This window comes from Ursus maritimus, unplaced genomic scaffold (genome assembly GCF_017311325.1).
Source record: "Ursus maritimus isolate PB19 unplaced genomic scaffold, ASM1731132v1 scaffold_24, whole genome shotgun sequence".
Taxonomy (NCBI): domain Eukaryota; kingdom Metazoa; phylum Chordata; class Mammalia; order Carnivora; family Ursidae; genus Ursus; species Ursus maritimus.
Genome location: NW_024424897.1, coordinates 17,058,799 through 17,077,712, shown reverse-complemented (window position 1 = coordinate 17,077,712; position 18,914 = coordinate 17,058,799). Strand labels below are relative to the sequence as shown.

The window sequence follows — 18,914 nt, the reverse complement described above, 5'->3', positions numbered from 1 at the left end:
AAAAAGACGGTGAAATGCACCCTGGGGTACAGAGGTAAGAGACAGTGGCATGACCCAGCAGAGGAACTGAAATAGGACAGGTTGGCTGGAACCCAGAGCATGGGGGAGGGGCACAGGCTGCAGCAGGAGGGGAAGTTTGGCAGGGGCCAGAACGCATGGCTTATAAACCATGGAAGGAGTTAAGGAGAGCTACTGGAGAGTTTTAACCAGTGGAGTGACAGGATCAGACTTGCCTTTTCATAAAAATCCCTCCAGCTACAGTGTGAAGAATGGACTGGAGAATGGCAAGGCTGAAGGCCCAGGAAGCAATTCAGGCAAGGGATCCTGATGAAGGCAGTGGCAAGGGCAGGGGGAGATGGAGAGAGAAGACAGATCTGAGAGAGTGAGGAGACTATAGCACTGATGGTCTGTTCTGTGACTGACTGGGAAGTGGAGCGGAAGGAGAGAGGAGAGCTAGAGAAGGTGCCCAAATTTTTGGCTAGAGCACTGCCCAAGACAGAAAACAGGAGTAGGAGCATGTTTAGGGAGGACAGACGGGACAGCTGAATGAATTTAATTTTGAACTTATCTGTGTGATCATGAGAGAAACAACAGGTTATGCTGATAAAAATCCAGAGCTTTAAACTCGGACATAAAATATGCATATCTGAGAGTTGATGGCATAAAGATACTAACTGCAGCTATGGAAATGGACGTGATCAATTTTAGGGAGAACAATCTCAGAGTGAGGAAAAGAGGAGTTCTAAGACAGATTCCTGAAGAACTCCAGCATTTTAAAGGACACACACAACACACCCAAAACGGACAGCCAGAGGTAGAAGGAAAATCAGAAACCCTTGGAGTGAGAGAAACCAAGTAAAAAGGATATTTCAAGAAACAGTGGTCAACAGAGTGCTTCTCAAACCTGCAGAGACTGAAGCTAGCCTTCACAAATATCAGTCACTCTTCCTAGCTTCAATCCAGGTTCTAGTTTCTCTTCGTGGTAATGACAATACGTGCAATGATATTCTCCACTCCCGCCAAACTAGGTCCTCCTGGTCTTCTCATTTCTAACATTTTTTCAGTGAGACCTGACTTCTCACCTCCAACTCTGTCACCCACAGTAAGTAATCATCAAATTCTGCCAGTTTCATCTCTGTAACCTTTTCTTGTGCCTTTTCTTCCCTTTCCATCCGCACTGCCACCACCCCAATCCGGTTCTAAGGACCACACAAATGGAGACTCTACTGGCTCCCAGGCTATGCAGTCTTTTCACCTCTTCTCTAGAGCAATCATTTTCACACAGAACAACCATATTAACAACCCTAAAACATTCACTTTGTCTTATCCCACTATTAGAAATTCTCCAATGACTCCTCATTATAATCATTTGTTCAGAAATTTCATTCATTTAGGGGTGCCTGGCTGGCTCAGTCGGTGGAGCATGCAATTCTTGATCTTGGGGTTGTGAGTTCGAGTCCCACATTGGGTGTAGAGATTACTTAAAAACAAAATCTTTTTTAAAAAATGTCATTCATTTAACAAATATTTACATAGGGCAACACTTCTCAAACTATGCTAAGGTCCAGTTTTTTTTTTCTTAAAAGTTTCTAATCAATATTTTTGTAAAGTACAGTAAAAAACATTGTGCTAATGTTAAATTGCTACAAAAGTTTCTAAATTCTCACTCTCAGTTTCAATATTTATCTTATCCTGGACTGGTAATAATGGTTCAAGGTCCAGCAATGGTCTGTAGACCACATTCCAAACAGCCCTGATGTTGATAACACATGGATAAAAAGACACTATGATTGTGCCTTCAAAGGTCTTAGAGCAATGGTTCTCAATGCGGGGCAATTTTGCTATTCAGGCGAAATACTTTTGATCACTACACAGGGGGAAGGAGGCAGGGAACTACTGGCATTGAGTGGACAGAGGCCAGAGATGCTGCTAAACAGCCCACCACAAACAGGACCAGGCCTTTCTCCCAACAAAGAATTATCCACCCTAAAATGTCAAAGATGCTGAGGTTGAGAAACTCCCCCTTGTGAGTGTAATGCAAACAAATAATTATAGTATATTAAGAAGACAGCTACATCCTAAGTATATACAAGGTACAGAGGAAGCACAGAAGAAGCACCTGAGTCCGTCTTGAAGGTCAAATAGGTTTAGTATTTACAAAAAGAAAAGGAAGTCCTCATCTCCTGATTCATAGCTTTCCACATACAACCCCAACCTAACTTCTAAATCTAATTTCCTGCTTCTTCCAACAACAGCTCTGCTAAACTGGTCTAAGCTGTGAATTCTATACCTTGATGAGTCTGTCACTCTTCCCAGGGCATGGACAACCATCCTCTCTCCTCCTATCCAAAATCATTCAGCATTCAAGGCCTCATTCAAGCTCCGTCTCCTTCATGAAGTCCTCAGGGATTCTCTCTCTTAAAATTGCTATCGGACTTTCCATCTATACCACTCATTTGGCACTTTATCATATACTGACTTTTGATATCACTTATTAGGTTATGGTGCTTAATTTCTAAATGATTAATTGTAGCATTTATGTTCCATCTCTAAGTTGACAGTTCACTTAAGACAAAGCTGCTGGACAACCCAGAGCAATCACTTCCTTCCTGTATTAATGCTACCACAGGTACCAAAAAACACAAGAAGAAAGTGGACTAGACTTATTAAGTATTAGACATTACAGTCATACAACCAATGCTTCATGTCTTTGAGCTCATGACAATTTGAATATATCCAGTTACTAGAAAGACAGTTTATTTATAAAACCTTAGTGTTATAGAGAGTTCATTCATTCTCATACATTGAGCACTTATACTTCTTCTCCAGGCCAAGAGAAGTCCACTGATTTTTGCCACATTTAAGTCTCAGAAAATCTGCCAGAAATTAGAAAATTTAAAAATCTCAATTGGGACAGTTTCTCTGCTCAAAGTTCAAAACCCAAACAGATAAAAAGATCTTTATTATTTCTACTCAATACCTTCCTGCTGTGACAAAAATCTGAGATTCTGGAAAATGCCACTAATCTCAAAAAGAAGAATGGTAAGAGTGAAGGGGGTGGGGGAGGAGACGGAAGAGAAACAGGAGGAGCAGGGGGAAAGAAGAGGAGAATGACAAGAGGAAGATGAAGGAGGAGGTGGTTTAACTAGTTAGCAGAGACAGAAAGGTTGGAAAAGTTTAAACAGTTTAGAAAGTTGTCTTGTCTCATACCTAAATGCAGAAGTCCAATTTCTGCAGTGTATTTTCTGAACGTTTACTTATACCTGCATATGGGCAATGGCGGGGGGGGGGTGAGGTCAGACCTATAGACCTTCAGGGTTTCAGTAACTCCTCTCTTCTGTCCCACCCTCCTTACCTGTCATGTCTAAGTTCTCAGAACCTTTCTATACGGAAAACTTTGTAAATTTCTTTGAGAATTAATTAAGGGAGAAAGGCAAAAGTGGCACTTATTGACTCATCATAAAATATTCTTCGACCTAAACTTCAGGGCTTCCTTGACTCCTTGATTCTTTGCTCCATCTCTCCAGTACCTGGAAAGGCAGCTGAGACTCCAATCAGACTCTGGAACCAGACATCCTACTTCCAACCCCAGCTCAGCCACTTACTAGCTGGACAAACTTAGTAAGTCACTTCCTCTCCTTCTTCAAGGGTTCCTGAATCAGAAGAACCAAGTTCTAGTCCTAGTTCTGCCTGTGACCTGCTTAGTGACCTTGGGCCATAGCTTCTGCATCTGTAAAGAGAAGCCAGGGGCTTGTACTAGCTCACCAACGGTGATTTTGCCCCCCAAGGGCCATTTTGGCAATGTCTGGAGATATTTTTGACTCTCACCACTGGGGGGGGGGGAGTGCCACTGGCATCTAGCAGGTAGAGGCCAGAGATGCTGCTGAACATCCTGCAGCGCAGAGGCCCGCCGGCGCCTCATGCCAAATACTGATCAGGCCCCAAAATGTCTATGATGCCACAGTTGAAAAACCCTTGGCTCTAGCTCCTTCAAAGACCACCTCAGAGGCCCCAAGAAGTGGGGCTGAGAAGGCCCATTTTAGTGGTTACATAGGATAGGCTTTCATGAGAGAAGAACAATGTAAGTGTTAAAGGTGTGGCCTCTGAGGCCAGACCGCCTGGGTTCAAATCTGACTCCGCCACGTACTAGCTATAGGTCCTGGACTAGTCAGTTAACCTTTCGGGACTCAGCTTCCTTCTCCATAATATGGGGATGATACAGTGTCTACCTCGTAAGGTGGTTGTGAGAATGAAACAAGTTAATACATGTAAGGAATGTAGAACAGCCCCTGGCACTGCAGGAGTATTAGCTACCACCGTCATCGACGTCATCACCACCAACTTAAACACGGGAGTAAAAGGGGAAGAAACACCCACCACTTTACATCAGGAGTCACGGGAGCTGGATTCCTCAGTGGAAAGGTGTGAGCAAATTCAAGCACAGCTCCTCACACATCAGAGATACTCTGCTCTCCCTCAAGTCCCTGGGTCCCACTCTCTCCCCTCTAGGGTTTCCACAGCTGAGTAAAGGCCTGATGCAAATGTTCTCACAGTTTGCAGGGAGTACAAACTACTCATACCCATTAATATAATGCAAAACAGTTATAGGAGGAAGTAGTTTCTTACACATCAGGAACTTGGTCTTTTCAGTGGAAAAGGACATGTGCTTCTGACTCCCCTCTGTCAGGGGCTGCCATCAAAGCCCTGGGGGGGGGGGTCCCCATGACCCCTGCGCTCTTTTCCTCCAAAGAAACCTCATGAAGGACATGGGACACACCTGTTCCCACGTTCCCTTGCTGTGCTGACAGCAAAGCCACCACAAAAGAGAAAGAGCCTGTGATATTACCTTTTGGTTGTTTTCTTAACTACACAAGTAGAAATATAAGATCACAGTAAAACATTCAGATGCAGAAGTTCAGAGAGTAAAAGAACAAAAACCTCCCTGTATTTCCCATCCCAACTTCCCTTTCATGGAAGTAAACAATGTTTTTTCAATCTAATGTGTGTTCATAGAGACTTCTGTAATGCATTTAACTTTCAGTTTTATATATATATTTTATTAAAACATCTCTGTACATTGGAAACTATCAGTTTAAGACCTGCTTCACTGTATTCCATACCAAGGGTAAGAGCATGTAGCATACTTCATTTAATTATTTCCTTACTGCTGGAGGTTTAGGTTCAAACTTAGACTAGTGACTGATCCGTAACTCACCTGTAGCTGCCAGCAAATCTAATCCATTAGCTTAGACTCTACAGACAGCTCCCCCTCCTTGAAAGATTTATTTCTAAAAGTTTATCTATTAATAAAAAATACTAACTGAATTTACACACAGTTTGACTCTGAGACATGACCACAGCTACATTACTTCTATTCAAATGTAAGTAAATTTTACTTAAATTATTAAAACCAATGCAAGAATTAATTCAAGGTTAAAAATTTCAACTTATAAAAAAAGCACCTAGAGTAATTTTTAGGGTGTGTGCTTTAGCTCTAAATCCTGTTCTAGAGATTTTTGGAAATCACATGGTCATAAGCTATTTCTTCTTCTGATTAAAAAAAATTACAGATTTCCTAAAATGAAGTTTGAATTAATAATTAGTAAATTATTCCTTCTTCATGTCCAAGTATCATCTATAAGTACTTGGTGGAAAAGCAGAAGGGGGAAGTTTTGCATCTCTAACTAGTGAGCAACTGCTTTCTTTTCCTTTCCTAATAAATTACAGGCAGACTTGAACAGATGTCAGGTTGGCATTCAAAACCTAAAATATAGCTGAAAAGCAAGTTATGACTAATACAAGGAAAAAAGATGAATGTCAGAAAGCTTCACTTTTTTTTTCTTTTTTTCAAATTTCAGATAAGCTCTTTAGCCTTAGGGTTCCTTTTACAGAGCCCTGGAGTTCGGCTAGATGTCTTAACCCCCATTTAAATTGCAATCTCTCCTCATGAGTGGGAGTGTGAAAATGCATCTTAAGAGTGTCAGTGTTTATGTTAATCTGAGTAAGAACTCCCTCTCCCCCAAATATGGCGCGCAGAAAACCTCAGTGCCCTTTCTTCCACCATATTTTATTTGCACTGTTCTTAGCATGTGAAAGATGCCTGCGTGTGACTGAAAGGCTCCTTATCTTCCAGGCACTCTACTCCGTAGAGTCACTGCGGCTTCACCTACTGTATCAGAAAAGAGTTGCTCTCCTCTAGAATTTCAAAAAAAATCTTAAAAATACAGGTTGAAAATGGGCTTAGAGAGGGAGGCATAGAGAAAGGGGACCAAAAAGAACAGAGTCCGTTTCAAAGAAGGGAGGCACAAGACATCACAGAGGCTCTCCTCCCCGCTAGGTGGCCTGGATCTCCTGGAGGGATACGGCCACCAAAGGCAACATGAGGCTGGAGGCCTTCAGTCCGCACACTCTTCCTTCCAACTATAAAAAGAGGAACTTCTGCCAAAGCCCCTTTCCTTGGCTACATGTAAACCTAGTCCTAAAACTACATTAAGAGACGTTAATTCTTTAACAAGCATTCCACTGTCCTTTGAAGAGGATGTTTGGTGGGGTTTTTTTTTGTCCTGGCATTTACAACTTAGGGGTAACTGCCAGGGATGCTGAAAAATGAAGTTTCTTTACAGAATCTCTATCTTTGCCAACAAAAGAGCCACAACAAGAACTGAGGGACTCAATCAATTAATTATTCACAACATTCTCCACAAAACCACGTGCAAGGGAGTAAGTGTGGTAAATGTCTGAACGCAAGTGTATATCCAGCTGACACCTGACTGTACTCAAGGACAGCAATCAGCTGCTGAGTTTATTCACCGAGACATTCAGACACCACTTTTTGATGCCCACACCTTTACCCTGGGACTCAGAAGGTGCTCCTCGGACATGGACTGCATGTGCGTGACCTCACCTGACCTCGAATGTTCCTGCATCACGGTGTGCCTCTGGTTAGCCCTTTGGTCTTTGTATGCCTCACCGGCAATATTCTGCACATTTCTAAACTACATCCTCAATCATGGAAAGGAACATGAAGTTTCACAAGCAAAAGCAAAGAACTGTATTACCTAGAAGCAAAATTATCACTCATAAACACAGTGAGAGAAGAGAACTCTAAATCGATCACTTTGTGAACTTGCAACTTTGATACATAGGCAAAAAGATCCATTTAGTTAAGATTCCTACTTACAAAGTAGACATAACTCTAGACTCCATGGTAAACACAAAAAGTTCTCTGCTTAAAACAAAACAGCCCCATAACCTACATAAATTATTCTTCTCTAATCACTATTTCTTTCCATTTTAATTGATTTAAACAATCACACCCAGTGTCCAAACGGATCCCCAAACCATTAAAGAGTGAGGAAAAAATCAGACAATTTTGTTCCCACCTGCCAGGGTAAAAGAACACAGGGTATATATAAAAAGAACTTGTGCAGGGTTATTTTACATTCTATCCAAATGTAGCAATCTGTACTTTTATATACCTTTACCAAAGCCTAATGAGAATTTTATAACCATGCTGTTTTTGGACTGCAATGAGGTATTCTACCATGTAATCCCCCAAAATTCAAAGGAAAAAAGAAGACTCTAATGGAAAACAGAGAATGACACGTGCATTGCAAGAGAACTATTTCCCAGCCATTTGACCATTAGGACACTGACAATCTTCATTCAGAATAAAGAAAATAATGCCTTTCAATTTAGCTGAAAAGCAAAGGTAGTTTTATACTTTTTGTCTTTTAAATCAAATTGATAACATGCATCTTTATGGCAAAAAGCCATAAAGACAAAAAAAATATTTTTAAAGAACAGAACTCGTTTTTTGTCCAATTAGTGTAAAAATATTAAAAAAATAAATCCACAGAAAAGGTTCTGGATAGTAGCCCTCACAAACAAAATTCAAATCCATGGTTCTTAGTCAAAAAACTTGTTGACAATAACAAAAAAGCAAATTATTATAATTTAACTAATTTCAATATGAGTTGTAGCAACAGATTAAATTCACTCAAAAATTCCAGATCTGTTTTGATTTAATTCCAAACCCTCCAACAGCTGGCAAAGTCACAGATCGACCAATATGAGTTTTGCTCCTTTCAGGATTATCAACCCAACTGCAGACAGAGGCCCTAATGAGCAGGGTCTGGATAATGCACAAACAGGAAACATGCATCTGAAAAATTGAATCCTTGACAGCTTCTAAAAACTGCGAGAAAACATTTGTAATATAATTAAAAGATACAGATTATTACAGAAGCCGTTACTTTTCTACTTGCTGGTTGGATAATATACATGTTCAAAGAAACAGAATCATTAGACTCTGCACAGAGCTCAGTCTTGAAAAACCAGTAAAAAATATGCCATAAGAATAACAGAACATTTAAAATCATCCTTTTATCTCTCCTGATACTCAAAATATATGCAAACAACATTTCCATGTCTTGATCAAAAAGCTTTATGGACTTATTGTGCTTTAAAATACACATTACCAAGACAGTGAATTACCACATTTTTTACTACGTTCCAAATTAAAATTCTGTTTTTTATGGACTTGGCCTTTGTTATCTTTCAGATAAAAAAGTATGTTATTGCCATCTCAAGGTGTATAAAACTCAGGTGATGAGGGTCTCTGTCATTTTCTCTTAATCCAACTCCAAACTCGACCTTTACCCAGAGAACAGGTGTGTGCTGTGCCTCTAATTTATCAGCGTGAACGGCCAGGCAGAAAGGCTACCAACAATAGGAGGCTAATAGAACCAAGCACTTAGTGCCTAGAAAGCAGTTCTTTTCTCCACCATACTTTTATCTGCCAGTAGCAATGTACAGATAAAGAATGATGGAGGTGAAGGGAGTAATATCTTCGTATTTCTTCAGGTTTTTCTTAGATACTGTTTTTATACTAATAGTCTGTCAGAAGCTGTTAGGTTATAAATTCCTTTCCCAGATATTCTGTTGCTCACATTCCAATTCAACATATGATATGGATATGAAAACAGTCATGACAGCATTTCCACTGGGGCAAATAAAGCCATTTCACACACAGATAAATTAAATAAACCTTCAAGAAGAAAATGATAAATGAACGGCACATTTCTTTACACGCAATATGGAAACTCCCATGTATACCATGCATTTGTCTTTTTGGATCAAACTTATCTAATTGAAAAACATGCCAAGAATCCATTTACTAGGTACGAAGATGTACTAATTGGGTAATGCAACAGCACAATAAAAAGAAGCAGTAGCTAACATAAGAACAATGCCCACAGTCTAATAGATGATGATGATTCAGCAGCATAAATCTTAGACACACACTGAATCTTCAGAGTCCGGTGAAATTCCTAAACATGCCCTATAGAAAAGCATTCATAAATAAATAAATAAAACGAAATTTCTAAATATGTCCATACACAAACATATTTAAATTAACAAATAAATAAAGATAAAGTAACCACAAATATTTCTATTTTCCCTATAAAACTAAAATGTAATTTAAAAAATTGTAATACTTCAAAAAAAAATTTTAGACCATTTTTTTAAAAGAAAAAGTTAAAACACAAAAATACACTGGCAAGTCTGAAAAAAATTTCAAAATGTTATTTAAAAAGAGATTTCATTGCATTCTTCTTTTTTTTTTTAATAATACAAGATTTTATCAAATTTTCCTTTTTAAACTCACCCATCTGCTCCACAATCTCTGGCGGAAATACTCGGGACGCAAATGCTCGTCGAAAAATATCTGAAAATTCCTTGTCCAGACCTCCTATTCCCATTTTTTCAAAGTTCCAGTCAGGATTGATGATAGACTGGCGATTTTCCTTGGTTTTAGCTTTGCCTATGTCAGACAAATGTAATCAAATGTGAAACAAGAACTTCGTTACTAGGTGAAAAAAGACAGAAATTGCTGGGCATTCTTAATGAATAAAGAGAAGCTACCCTAGGCAAAGATGAACACACTCTTAGCTGATTTTCTAATAAGAAGAATAAGTTTTGCTATGTTAACTACTTTGTCTGGACCCACTTAGGGCCAGCAAAACATTTCCGACATGTCTAAACTCATGCGGTAGTCCATTTGTGGTCAATCCATGGAGCTTGGTCTTATTAACCTCTAATCCTAACCTAGTTAACTAACTTGGCTGATGAGAGGAAACACCATGTGTACATCTGATGAAGACAACACTAGTTGCTAGAAAAGCAACTGAAATCTAGCAATCCCTCAACGCTCCTGAAGCAAGTGTATTTAAAAATACGTGTATTTATCTAGATTAAGTTTATAAACCGTGTATATAACCCCTTAGCCTGAAAGGATGCGCTAAGTCTGATGTCTTATTTGTTTTTTCCTCTACTTGCACACAAAAGTCTAAAATTATCCTAAAGTCTTAATGATTTCAAAATTCACAGTTCCTAATTTTCACAGATAAAAAGTATCTAACTTAAATGTTATAGTGCCCCCTAACGTAACTCAAGAGAAGCACATTACCCACCTCAAACAATAAAAGTGCCTTAGTACACTCCGCTATGAACAAAAAATAAAGTGATACAGTTTTTTTTTTTTTTATGAGAGAAGAAAAGCTCACATTAGAAAAAGTTTATCCTAGATGGTGATTTTATGGTTAGGGTTTTGCGGACTCGTTTCCTTTATGAAGCTATGAAAAATATTTCTTACACTCTACTGCCCTCTTGTGGCCAAATTTACCACACGCTAAATCCGTACACAATTTTATTTATCAATGGAAAAAAGCCCATCAATCACCTTTGCATGACTTAGAAACACCCACATTGTATGAAAGGCATGCAACTCCCTTAAGATAAGATACCTTAACAAAAGGTGTATGAAAGGTGTATAAAATACAAAGAAATCACTTCAGAAATGTATTGGATCAATAATAGGAGATTCTAATAAATCTGACATCCATAAAACAACATATATAGTCATTAAAAATTATATTGTTGAGGTGTATGAAGAGGCTTGAAATATGTTAAGCAACAAAACAAATTATAAAACATTATGAAAATAGGATCAAATTTAAAAATTTTAGAGTGTGTGAGTTATTTTTGAGTGAATATCCATATTTTATGAAACAAATATTTTGTTGTAAAATTAAGAAAAAAAAAGTAAGGAGGGAATGATAATTTATGGATCAAGAAAGGTCACATATTTGAAGGTAAATAGCCTTGGAAATAATGGTGGGCAACCAATGATGACAACCCTCTACTTTCTACTGGGGAGGACATCGGCATAGTGAAAATCACCCCAAATCAGAATGACTATACAGTTCATGGCATCATCATTCTGGTGAGTTACTTTTCTTGGAGTCCAATCTGCATTATTTTATTATAATAAAAGCAGGGCTAACATACAAGAGTAGGACTGAGCTAAGAATCTGTTGGAAAGACTTTCTTTACCTGCACATTCACCATTTAACTCAATCACTAACAGAAGTGATGCTAGTATCACACTGAACACACCACCAAGTGAGGGGCAGTCTACAAATAACTGACCAGTTCCCAACATGCGTACAGACACATTATGCACCAAGGTGGATAAAGACAGTGGAAGCCTGAGGAACTGTCAGAGACCAGAGAAGGCTATGGAAACTAGACAACTAAATGCAATGTGAGATTCTGAATCCGATCCTAGAACAGAAAGGACATAATGAAAAAACTAGTGAAACCCAAACAAAATCTGTAGGTTAGTTAGTATCAATGTAACTATGTTAACTTAGTTTGGGTAACTGTACTATGATTATTTGAGATGTAACACCAAGGAAGCTGCTGAAACATACAGGACCTCTCTGAACTATTTATGCAAATCTGCTGTAAGCCTGAACTTATCTCAAAATTAAAAGTTTAAAAATGAGGGGCGACTGGGTGGCTCAGTTGGCTAAGCGTCTGCCTTCAGTTCAGGTAAAAAACCCAAGGTCCTGGGATCGAGTCCCACATCAGGCTCCCTGATCAGCAGGGAAGTTGGCTTCTCCCTCTCCCTCTGCCCCTGCTTGTGTGCTCTCTCTCTCATTTGCTCACTCCCTCTCTCAAATAATAAATAAAATCTTTTTTAAAAAGTTTGAAAATTAATTTTACTCTGTATTTTTTTCTTGATTTTTAGTGTCATTACTAGAAAATTAAAAATTACACGTATGGTCCATATTCTATTTCTATTGGACAATAATGATCTAGTGAAGGTTTTAAACTTTTTTTTTTTTCAATAAACATTTCATTTATTTATTTGACAGAGAGAGAGAGAGTGAGCACAAGCAGGGGGAGCAGGAGGCAGAGGGAGAGGGAGAAGCAAGCTCCCCACAAAGCAGGGAGCCTAATGCGGGGCTCGATCCCAGGGATCATGACCTGAGCTGAAGGCAGACAATTAACTGACTGAGCCACCCAGGTGCCCTAAACTTTTTTTCTGTATCAGCACATCTGACAGTGATGAAATACTGTGTGATTTTGTGATAAGCCTTCTCAACAGAGGTGCCCTTATTCTCCTCCCAGACTTGAAAATCACAGTAGTTGAGTCACATATGATAACAGAGATAGTCCCACTTCATTCAGACTTTTCTAAAAATTGCAAATCTTACCAATAAGATTAAGTGATGAATTTTCTGCTTTTTCAAATGCAACTTGACTGTTTCCAACAACCAGTCCTACTTCAATCTGTACAGAAAGACAATAATTAGCAGTTAGTCTAATAGTGAACTTCTGGACTTCTCAAAGCAAGGCCAAAAATGAAGGGGAAGTAAGGTCTCTTTGAGCAAAGCAAATCTTCCAAACTATCATCTAAGTTACATTTATTTTTGTCCTAACTACTTTCTACTATTTCTATTTAATTTCAATGCATGTATCTTTTGATAATGCCTGACTTACTGCTCTTATTTGTGTACAATAAATACAGATGATCTGTATTCAACCAGGATTACGAGTACACATACAAATTTCAAATAACTATTAAGTCTGCAAATAAGTTTAATTTATGCTATATTTTGATAATAGTATTAGTTATAAAAGCAATGTTTTCTCCTTACTACCTTAAAAGAAAGACTACATAATACGAAAGAAAACACTGAGCAAGAGAATGGCTAGGAATGTTGTATTAATTTGCACAACTCGCATCACAGTGATTATTAGAACTAAAACGTACCTTCTGTCTTTTACCTGTCGCGGGCTCTCCCTTCAGGATGCTAGGATCCATGGCTTCGATGTCCTTTACCAGCAAACCAAAAAGCTTTTCATTGAAGCTAAACACAAGCTATGTAGAAAAGAGATAAGGGGAGAAAAATCACTTCCATGATATAATGGCTGGATTCTCACATCATCACCAGCGTTTTCCAAATGCAGCGAAGGCAGCTTTCTCCTGTATATCCCTCTCAAATCTGCTCCACAGGCAAACTACGCACACAGGCAATGAGAGGAAAAGGCAACTAACATTTATTGAGTATCTTCGTGTGCCAAACAAACACTACAGGAGGTCCTCTACTTAATACAAACTCTCTTGGAAACAGACGGGCTTCCTCAGTTTTACCAGTAAGGGAGCTGAGATCCAGAGCGCGCCTAAGCAACGGAAGTCAGAGTCACAGTCAATGGCAGTGCCAGGATTCACGCCTGGGTCCCGGGTCCATGACCCCCAGAGTCATGCCTTTCTACCACCAATACAAATCCCTGCCATACAAGTGCATGGAGAGCTTCTGAATGCCCATTCCTTCACCAAGTGTTTACTGAGTGCCTTCTACAACCTAGGCCCTCTTCTACCTGCTGGGCTGCAACCGTAAGTACCGCAGGCAAAGCTGACTGCCAGCCCTGCCACTACTGACCACTACGAATGGGAATCGACACTAAGAACAGTGATTTGGGGTAAGATATTTATTTCTTCTCCGAATTATGGAGGATTTTTCTCTCATGGGTTTATAGACATCTGGATGTTCCTGGGTTTGAAATGATTACAAATACCAAAGCATCTTCTATTAAAGTCGTAACACTAAAGGAAAAGGTAAAAACAATGACGTTTAGGTAAGCAATTTGAGCATAATTATTCATCAAAAAGTGTAGGGATCCAGAAGGAACAGCATAGCTCAAAAAGCAATGGACACGTGGTCACCCAATGATCAGCGGACTATTATCTTGGGGAGACTCCCCGGACCGTCTCATCTCGAGCAGCACCATGCTGGTTCTCTGGTACATCAGCTCATTTTCCTTCCATCAAAGTACTTAACAGTGCATGGTCTTCCCCAACTAGAAAGTAAGCTCTGTAAAAATAGGAAATGTGTGTATTTTGTTCACTGCTCACCTGCTGGGACTAAAATAGTAGCCGAAACATACTAGGTTATTCAGTAAATATTTGTTTAATTAATTAACTGTTCAGTTATCTAGCGGGTTCTTGTCTCAGCTATGGCCCTGGCTGTGTAGCCACGGGCACGCTTTTTACCTTCTCTGAATTTAAAAATTACTCATTTGCAAAATGAGGAGGTTAGACAAGACAACCTCTGAGGTTCATTCCAATTCTAATACTCTTAAAAAGAATAATAAATGCACTGTAACCCTTTTCTGTCTGTCAGTGATTTACTTTCACTTGTGAAAGCTTGATTATCATAATGTATGGATTATCCGGATGCCTGGTCTTGTTCTTTCAGATTTACGCCATTTCACTGAGATGAGAGAATCCAAAGAAGTGACACTCCTTTGATCCAAGAGCTAGTTCTTTCTACCGCTTCTCTCACTGTCTGTTCCACATACTTCCCCAGATGAGAGCCTGCAAGGATAGTCTAGGTAAGTCACTAGAGATCAGAATGCCATAAGCGGCGATTCACAAACTTTTTAGTCTCAGGATCCCTTTATATGCCTAAAAATTTTTGAGAATCCTCAAAGAGCCTTTGTTTAAATGGATTATATCCACTGGTATTCACTGTAGTAGAAATTAGAACAAGAAACTTAAAATGTATTTATTAACATAAAAATGACAAGAAATTCATTATGTGTGAACCTAAGTGAATTGTGTTTAATTTATAAAATCCCCCGCCAGGGGCGTCTGGGTGGCACAGTCGTTAAGCGTCTGCCTTCGGCCCAGGGCGTGATCCCAGAGTTCTGGGATCGAGCCCCACATCAGGCTCCTCCACTAGGAGCCTGCTTCTTCCTTTCCCACTCCCCCTGCTTGTGTTCCCTCTCTCACTGGCTGTCTCTGTCAAATAAATAAATAAAATCTTAAAAAAAAAAAAAAAATCCCCCGCCAGTTTCCAAAATAAAAAACATATGTGGAAACAGTGGCACTGTCACATTTTTGCAAATCTCTTTAATGTCTCGCAGACGGAAGACAGCAGACCCTCACATCTGCTTTAACAGTCGATGTGCTGACGAGCTAGCATACATCACACAGTCTGCAAAACACCACCATACGTTCGTGAGAGAGTAAGAGAAAAAAGAGACGTAACATCTTGCTATTATTATGAAAATAATTTTGACTTCACAAATCCCCTGAAAGAGTCTCAGGGACCCAAAGAAGTCTCTGGACCACACTCTGAGAAGTACTGCTATGGAGCTATGAATGACAGGGGGAAGGAGTTAGGAATAATTAAGAAAAGTCACAAAGATGGAGACAAATGTAATGGTGAAGTCAAAAGAGCAATGATTCTTTATGTGTACAAACAAGCAGCAATTTTTAACTCACACAATTTTTTAAGTAAAATTTTAAAAAGAACAGAATTTCTTCCTAGGAGGTTAACAATATGTTAACTGAAGTCCAAAAAAGGGCAAGATCAGCAATATCACCTTTAAGGATAGAAAATCTGGGCTTCGGATATTCTGCGAAAAACCTGAAAATATATATAAATAATTGTCTTAAGATTCTCAAGTTAGTTCATAACTAAAAGAGTTAAGAATTACTTTTCTTACAGAAATGTATCAGTAAAACAAAAAGCCATCCAGAGACAAAACAAATGTCCCACAAAAAGAAAAGTAAGAAATCTGAGCATATAAGTTTGCAGTGTTCCCAAATTTACAGAGGAAAGAGCTGCTGTAATTAAATATGACACTATAACCTAGAAGCTACTTTAGAATTTTTCTGACTGGACTCAGAGGTTCAGTAAACACATCTCCAACACTATCTATCACTTTCTATCACTCGACTGGATATCTCTGTCCATATGTGAAGCTCCTCGTAATTTCTACAAGGTAGAATTATTATTTTGGACAACTACAGAGATTGGAACGCCTGTTAAGTGGGAAGAAAGAAAGAAAATTCAAAACCACCTGTTGTCCCACTGAGAATGCCTGGTTGTTAAACTGCTGGATGAATTCGGCTGCCATCTTGTCAGTATCATAAGGGTTGGAGTCAATGCTCTTTTTCTGCAGGAAATCAATCTCGATGGTCATTGTGCCAATGCATTGTTTGGCCTTGTCAAATGTATATAAGGATACTAGGGGGAAAAAGAAGAAGCATTTTTAAAATCTCAAAGATACCAAATACTTTCTGTGTTTCGAATAACTAAAAGTTTCACATAAATGAAACCTAACAGAACTCGACCAAAAGGGGGCTTTCCGTGGCTGTCACTGGAGGGACACACAGGCACAGATTAAAGAAAATAATATGACCACTGAATATTTTGCTCCCCTCTGAATTAATTAGGGCATATTGAACAGCACCTTCCCTCTACCTTTACCCCTCACCCGACCCTTATGGGAAATCACAGCCCTTCCCACATGGTCTCTACATCTTCTTTCTTCTCATTTAACAGAGAACAAAATGAGCACGGAAAGTGCCAGTGGAGTTGGCATAGCATGCTGCTTTCAAACAAGATTTTTGTATGACACAAACAAGAGCTAACATGAGAAGCGTGTGGACTCTTTTGCCCTAGCAAGTTAGTGTGTAGGACCAAAAAAAAAAAAAAAAAAAGGCTTGAGAAACAATATTTACTAGGCAGGTTTACTCCACAGCAACTTAGAGTTTGACATTTCTTTTTTAATACTACAAAAATATTTACTGACACCTACTGTAGGCAGGGAGTAAGTACACTCAAGAGTAAGTATTCCATGTACAACATGTAAAAGAAGGCAAGGACCATGTTTTTAACTCATCTTTATATGAACAGCACACAACAGCAAAAAACCTAATCTCCATGCTAATAACAAAGGAGGCAAGACAAAGGAACTTTGGAGTTTGAGTCTGTGTTCCAAAAGATTCCATTAGGGGGCGCCTGGGTGGCTCAGTTGGTTCAGCGGCTACCTTTGGCTCAGGTCATGATCCCATGATCTCCCTGCTCAGCGGAGAGCCTGCTTCTCCCTCTCCTCCCAGCTTGTACTCGCTTGTGTTCACTTGTGCTCACCTGTGTTGTCACTATCTTTGTCTCTCTCTCTCAAATAAATTTTTTAAAAAATCTTAAAAAAAAAGATTCTGTTAGTTAAGAATCTAAGTAAATCATCTAGCTCTCTGTGCCTTTATTTGTCACATCTGTAAAACAAGAAGATGGAACTATATAAACCTTTATGTTCCTTCCATACCCTAAATTCTGTTCTAAACTTATTTTTTTTTAAGATTTTATTTATTTATTTGACAGAGAGCGAGAGAGCACAAGCAGGGGGAACAGGGGGACCAGTAGAGGGAGAGGGAGAAGCAGGCTCCCTGCTGAGCAGGGAACTTATTGTGGGGCACGATCCCAGGACCCTGAGACCATGATCCGAGCCGAAGGCAGACGCTTAACCATCTGAGCCACCCAGGCGCCCCCTAAACGTATTTCTTATAGTCTAGACAGTTATATACAGAGATTTTCTTTAAATTCTCTGAATGAAATTGCTTGTCTAATCATATTTTAATATTTTGGTTTCCCATTGTAAAGGGGGATACACATAAAGATAAACATTTTCAAAAGCAAAATAACTAAGAAAGTCAGGGTAAAGAATAGGAAATTCACTGAAGATCAAAGAAAAAGTTCAGGGGCGCCTGGGTGGTGCAGTTGTTAAGCATCTGCCTTCGGCTCAGGGCATGATCCCGGCGTTCTGGGATCGAGCCCCACATCAGGCTTCTCTGCTAGGAGCCTGCTTCTTCCTCTCCCGCTCCCCCTGCTTGTGTTCCCTCTCTCGCTGGTTGTCTCTCTCTGTTAAATAAATAAAATCTAAAAAAAAAAAAAAAAAAGAAAGAAAAAGTTCAAATCTCACCTGAAAGTTTCAGAAGACTTTCCTGCCTCCACTTTTTTTTTTTTTAAGATTTTATTTATTTATTTGACACAGAGAAAGAGGGAACACAAGCAGGGGGAGCAGGAGAAGGAGAAGCAGGCTTCCCACTGAGCAGGGAGCCTGATGCGGGGCTCGATCCCAGGACCCTGGGATCATGACCTAAGCCAAAGGCAGACACTTAACGACTGAGCCAACCAGGCGCCCCCCTGCCTCCACTTCTAGGTGTTTTGTTCTTTCTTAACATTTTGTAGAAAGTACAGGTTGCATGTTAAGTAATTTTCATAAGCAAGAGAGCCTAACTGTTTCCTCATACAGTTAAGATAGATACAGAATGAAATATTAATGTAGAAATGAGTAAGTTGGGGAGCCTGGGTGGCACAGAGGTTAGGCGTCTGCCTTCGGCTCAGGGCGTGATCCCGGCGTTATGGGATCGAGCCCCACATCAGGCTCCTCTGCTATGAGCCTGCTTCTTCCTCTCCCACTCCCCTTGCTTGTGTTCCCTCTCTCGCTGGCTGTCTCTATCTCTGTCAAATAAATAAATAAAATCTTAAAAAAAAAAAAAAAGAAATGAGTAAGTTGGTTCGGTAATTCCATTTCCAGGTGTCTGTACCAAAAACACTCCTTAACATTTATCTAAAAAGAGATCTATACAGAGGTTCCTTGCAGCATAATTTATAACAGCCGAACATTGAAAAAACACTGATCAGTAGGGGAATGATGAGTAAAATGTGTTATATTCAGAATGTGGAATACTATACAGCAATTAAAAT

The 18,914-nt window shown here is 39.3% G+C and overlaps 1 protein-coding gene across 2 annotated transcripts in view; it reads right to left on the bottom strand.

Moving 5' to 3' along the window:
* NSF (N-ethylmaleimide sensitive factor, vesicle fusing ATPase) overlaps positions 1–18,914 on the bottom strand; it is a 147,310-nt gene that overhangs the window by 85,198 nt on the left and 43,198 nt on the right. For both annotated transcript variants that reach the window (XM_040640450.1, XM_040640451.1), the window contains exons 5-8: positions 16,225–16,391; positions 13,127–13,234; positions 12,567–12,642; positions 9,671–9,826 (exon numbers count right to left, since the gene is read on the bottom strand). In XM_040640450.1, the coding sequence (XP_040496384.1) occupies positions 9,671–9,826; positions 12,567–12,642; positions 13,127–13,234; positions 16,225–16,391 (507 nt within the window). The remainder of the gene's footprint in view (positions 1–9,670; positions 9,827–12,566; positions 12,643–13,126; positions 13,235–16,224; positions 16,392–18,914) is intronic.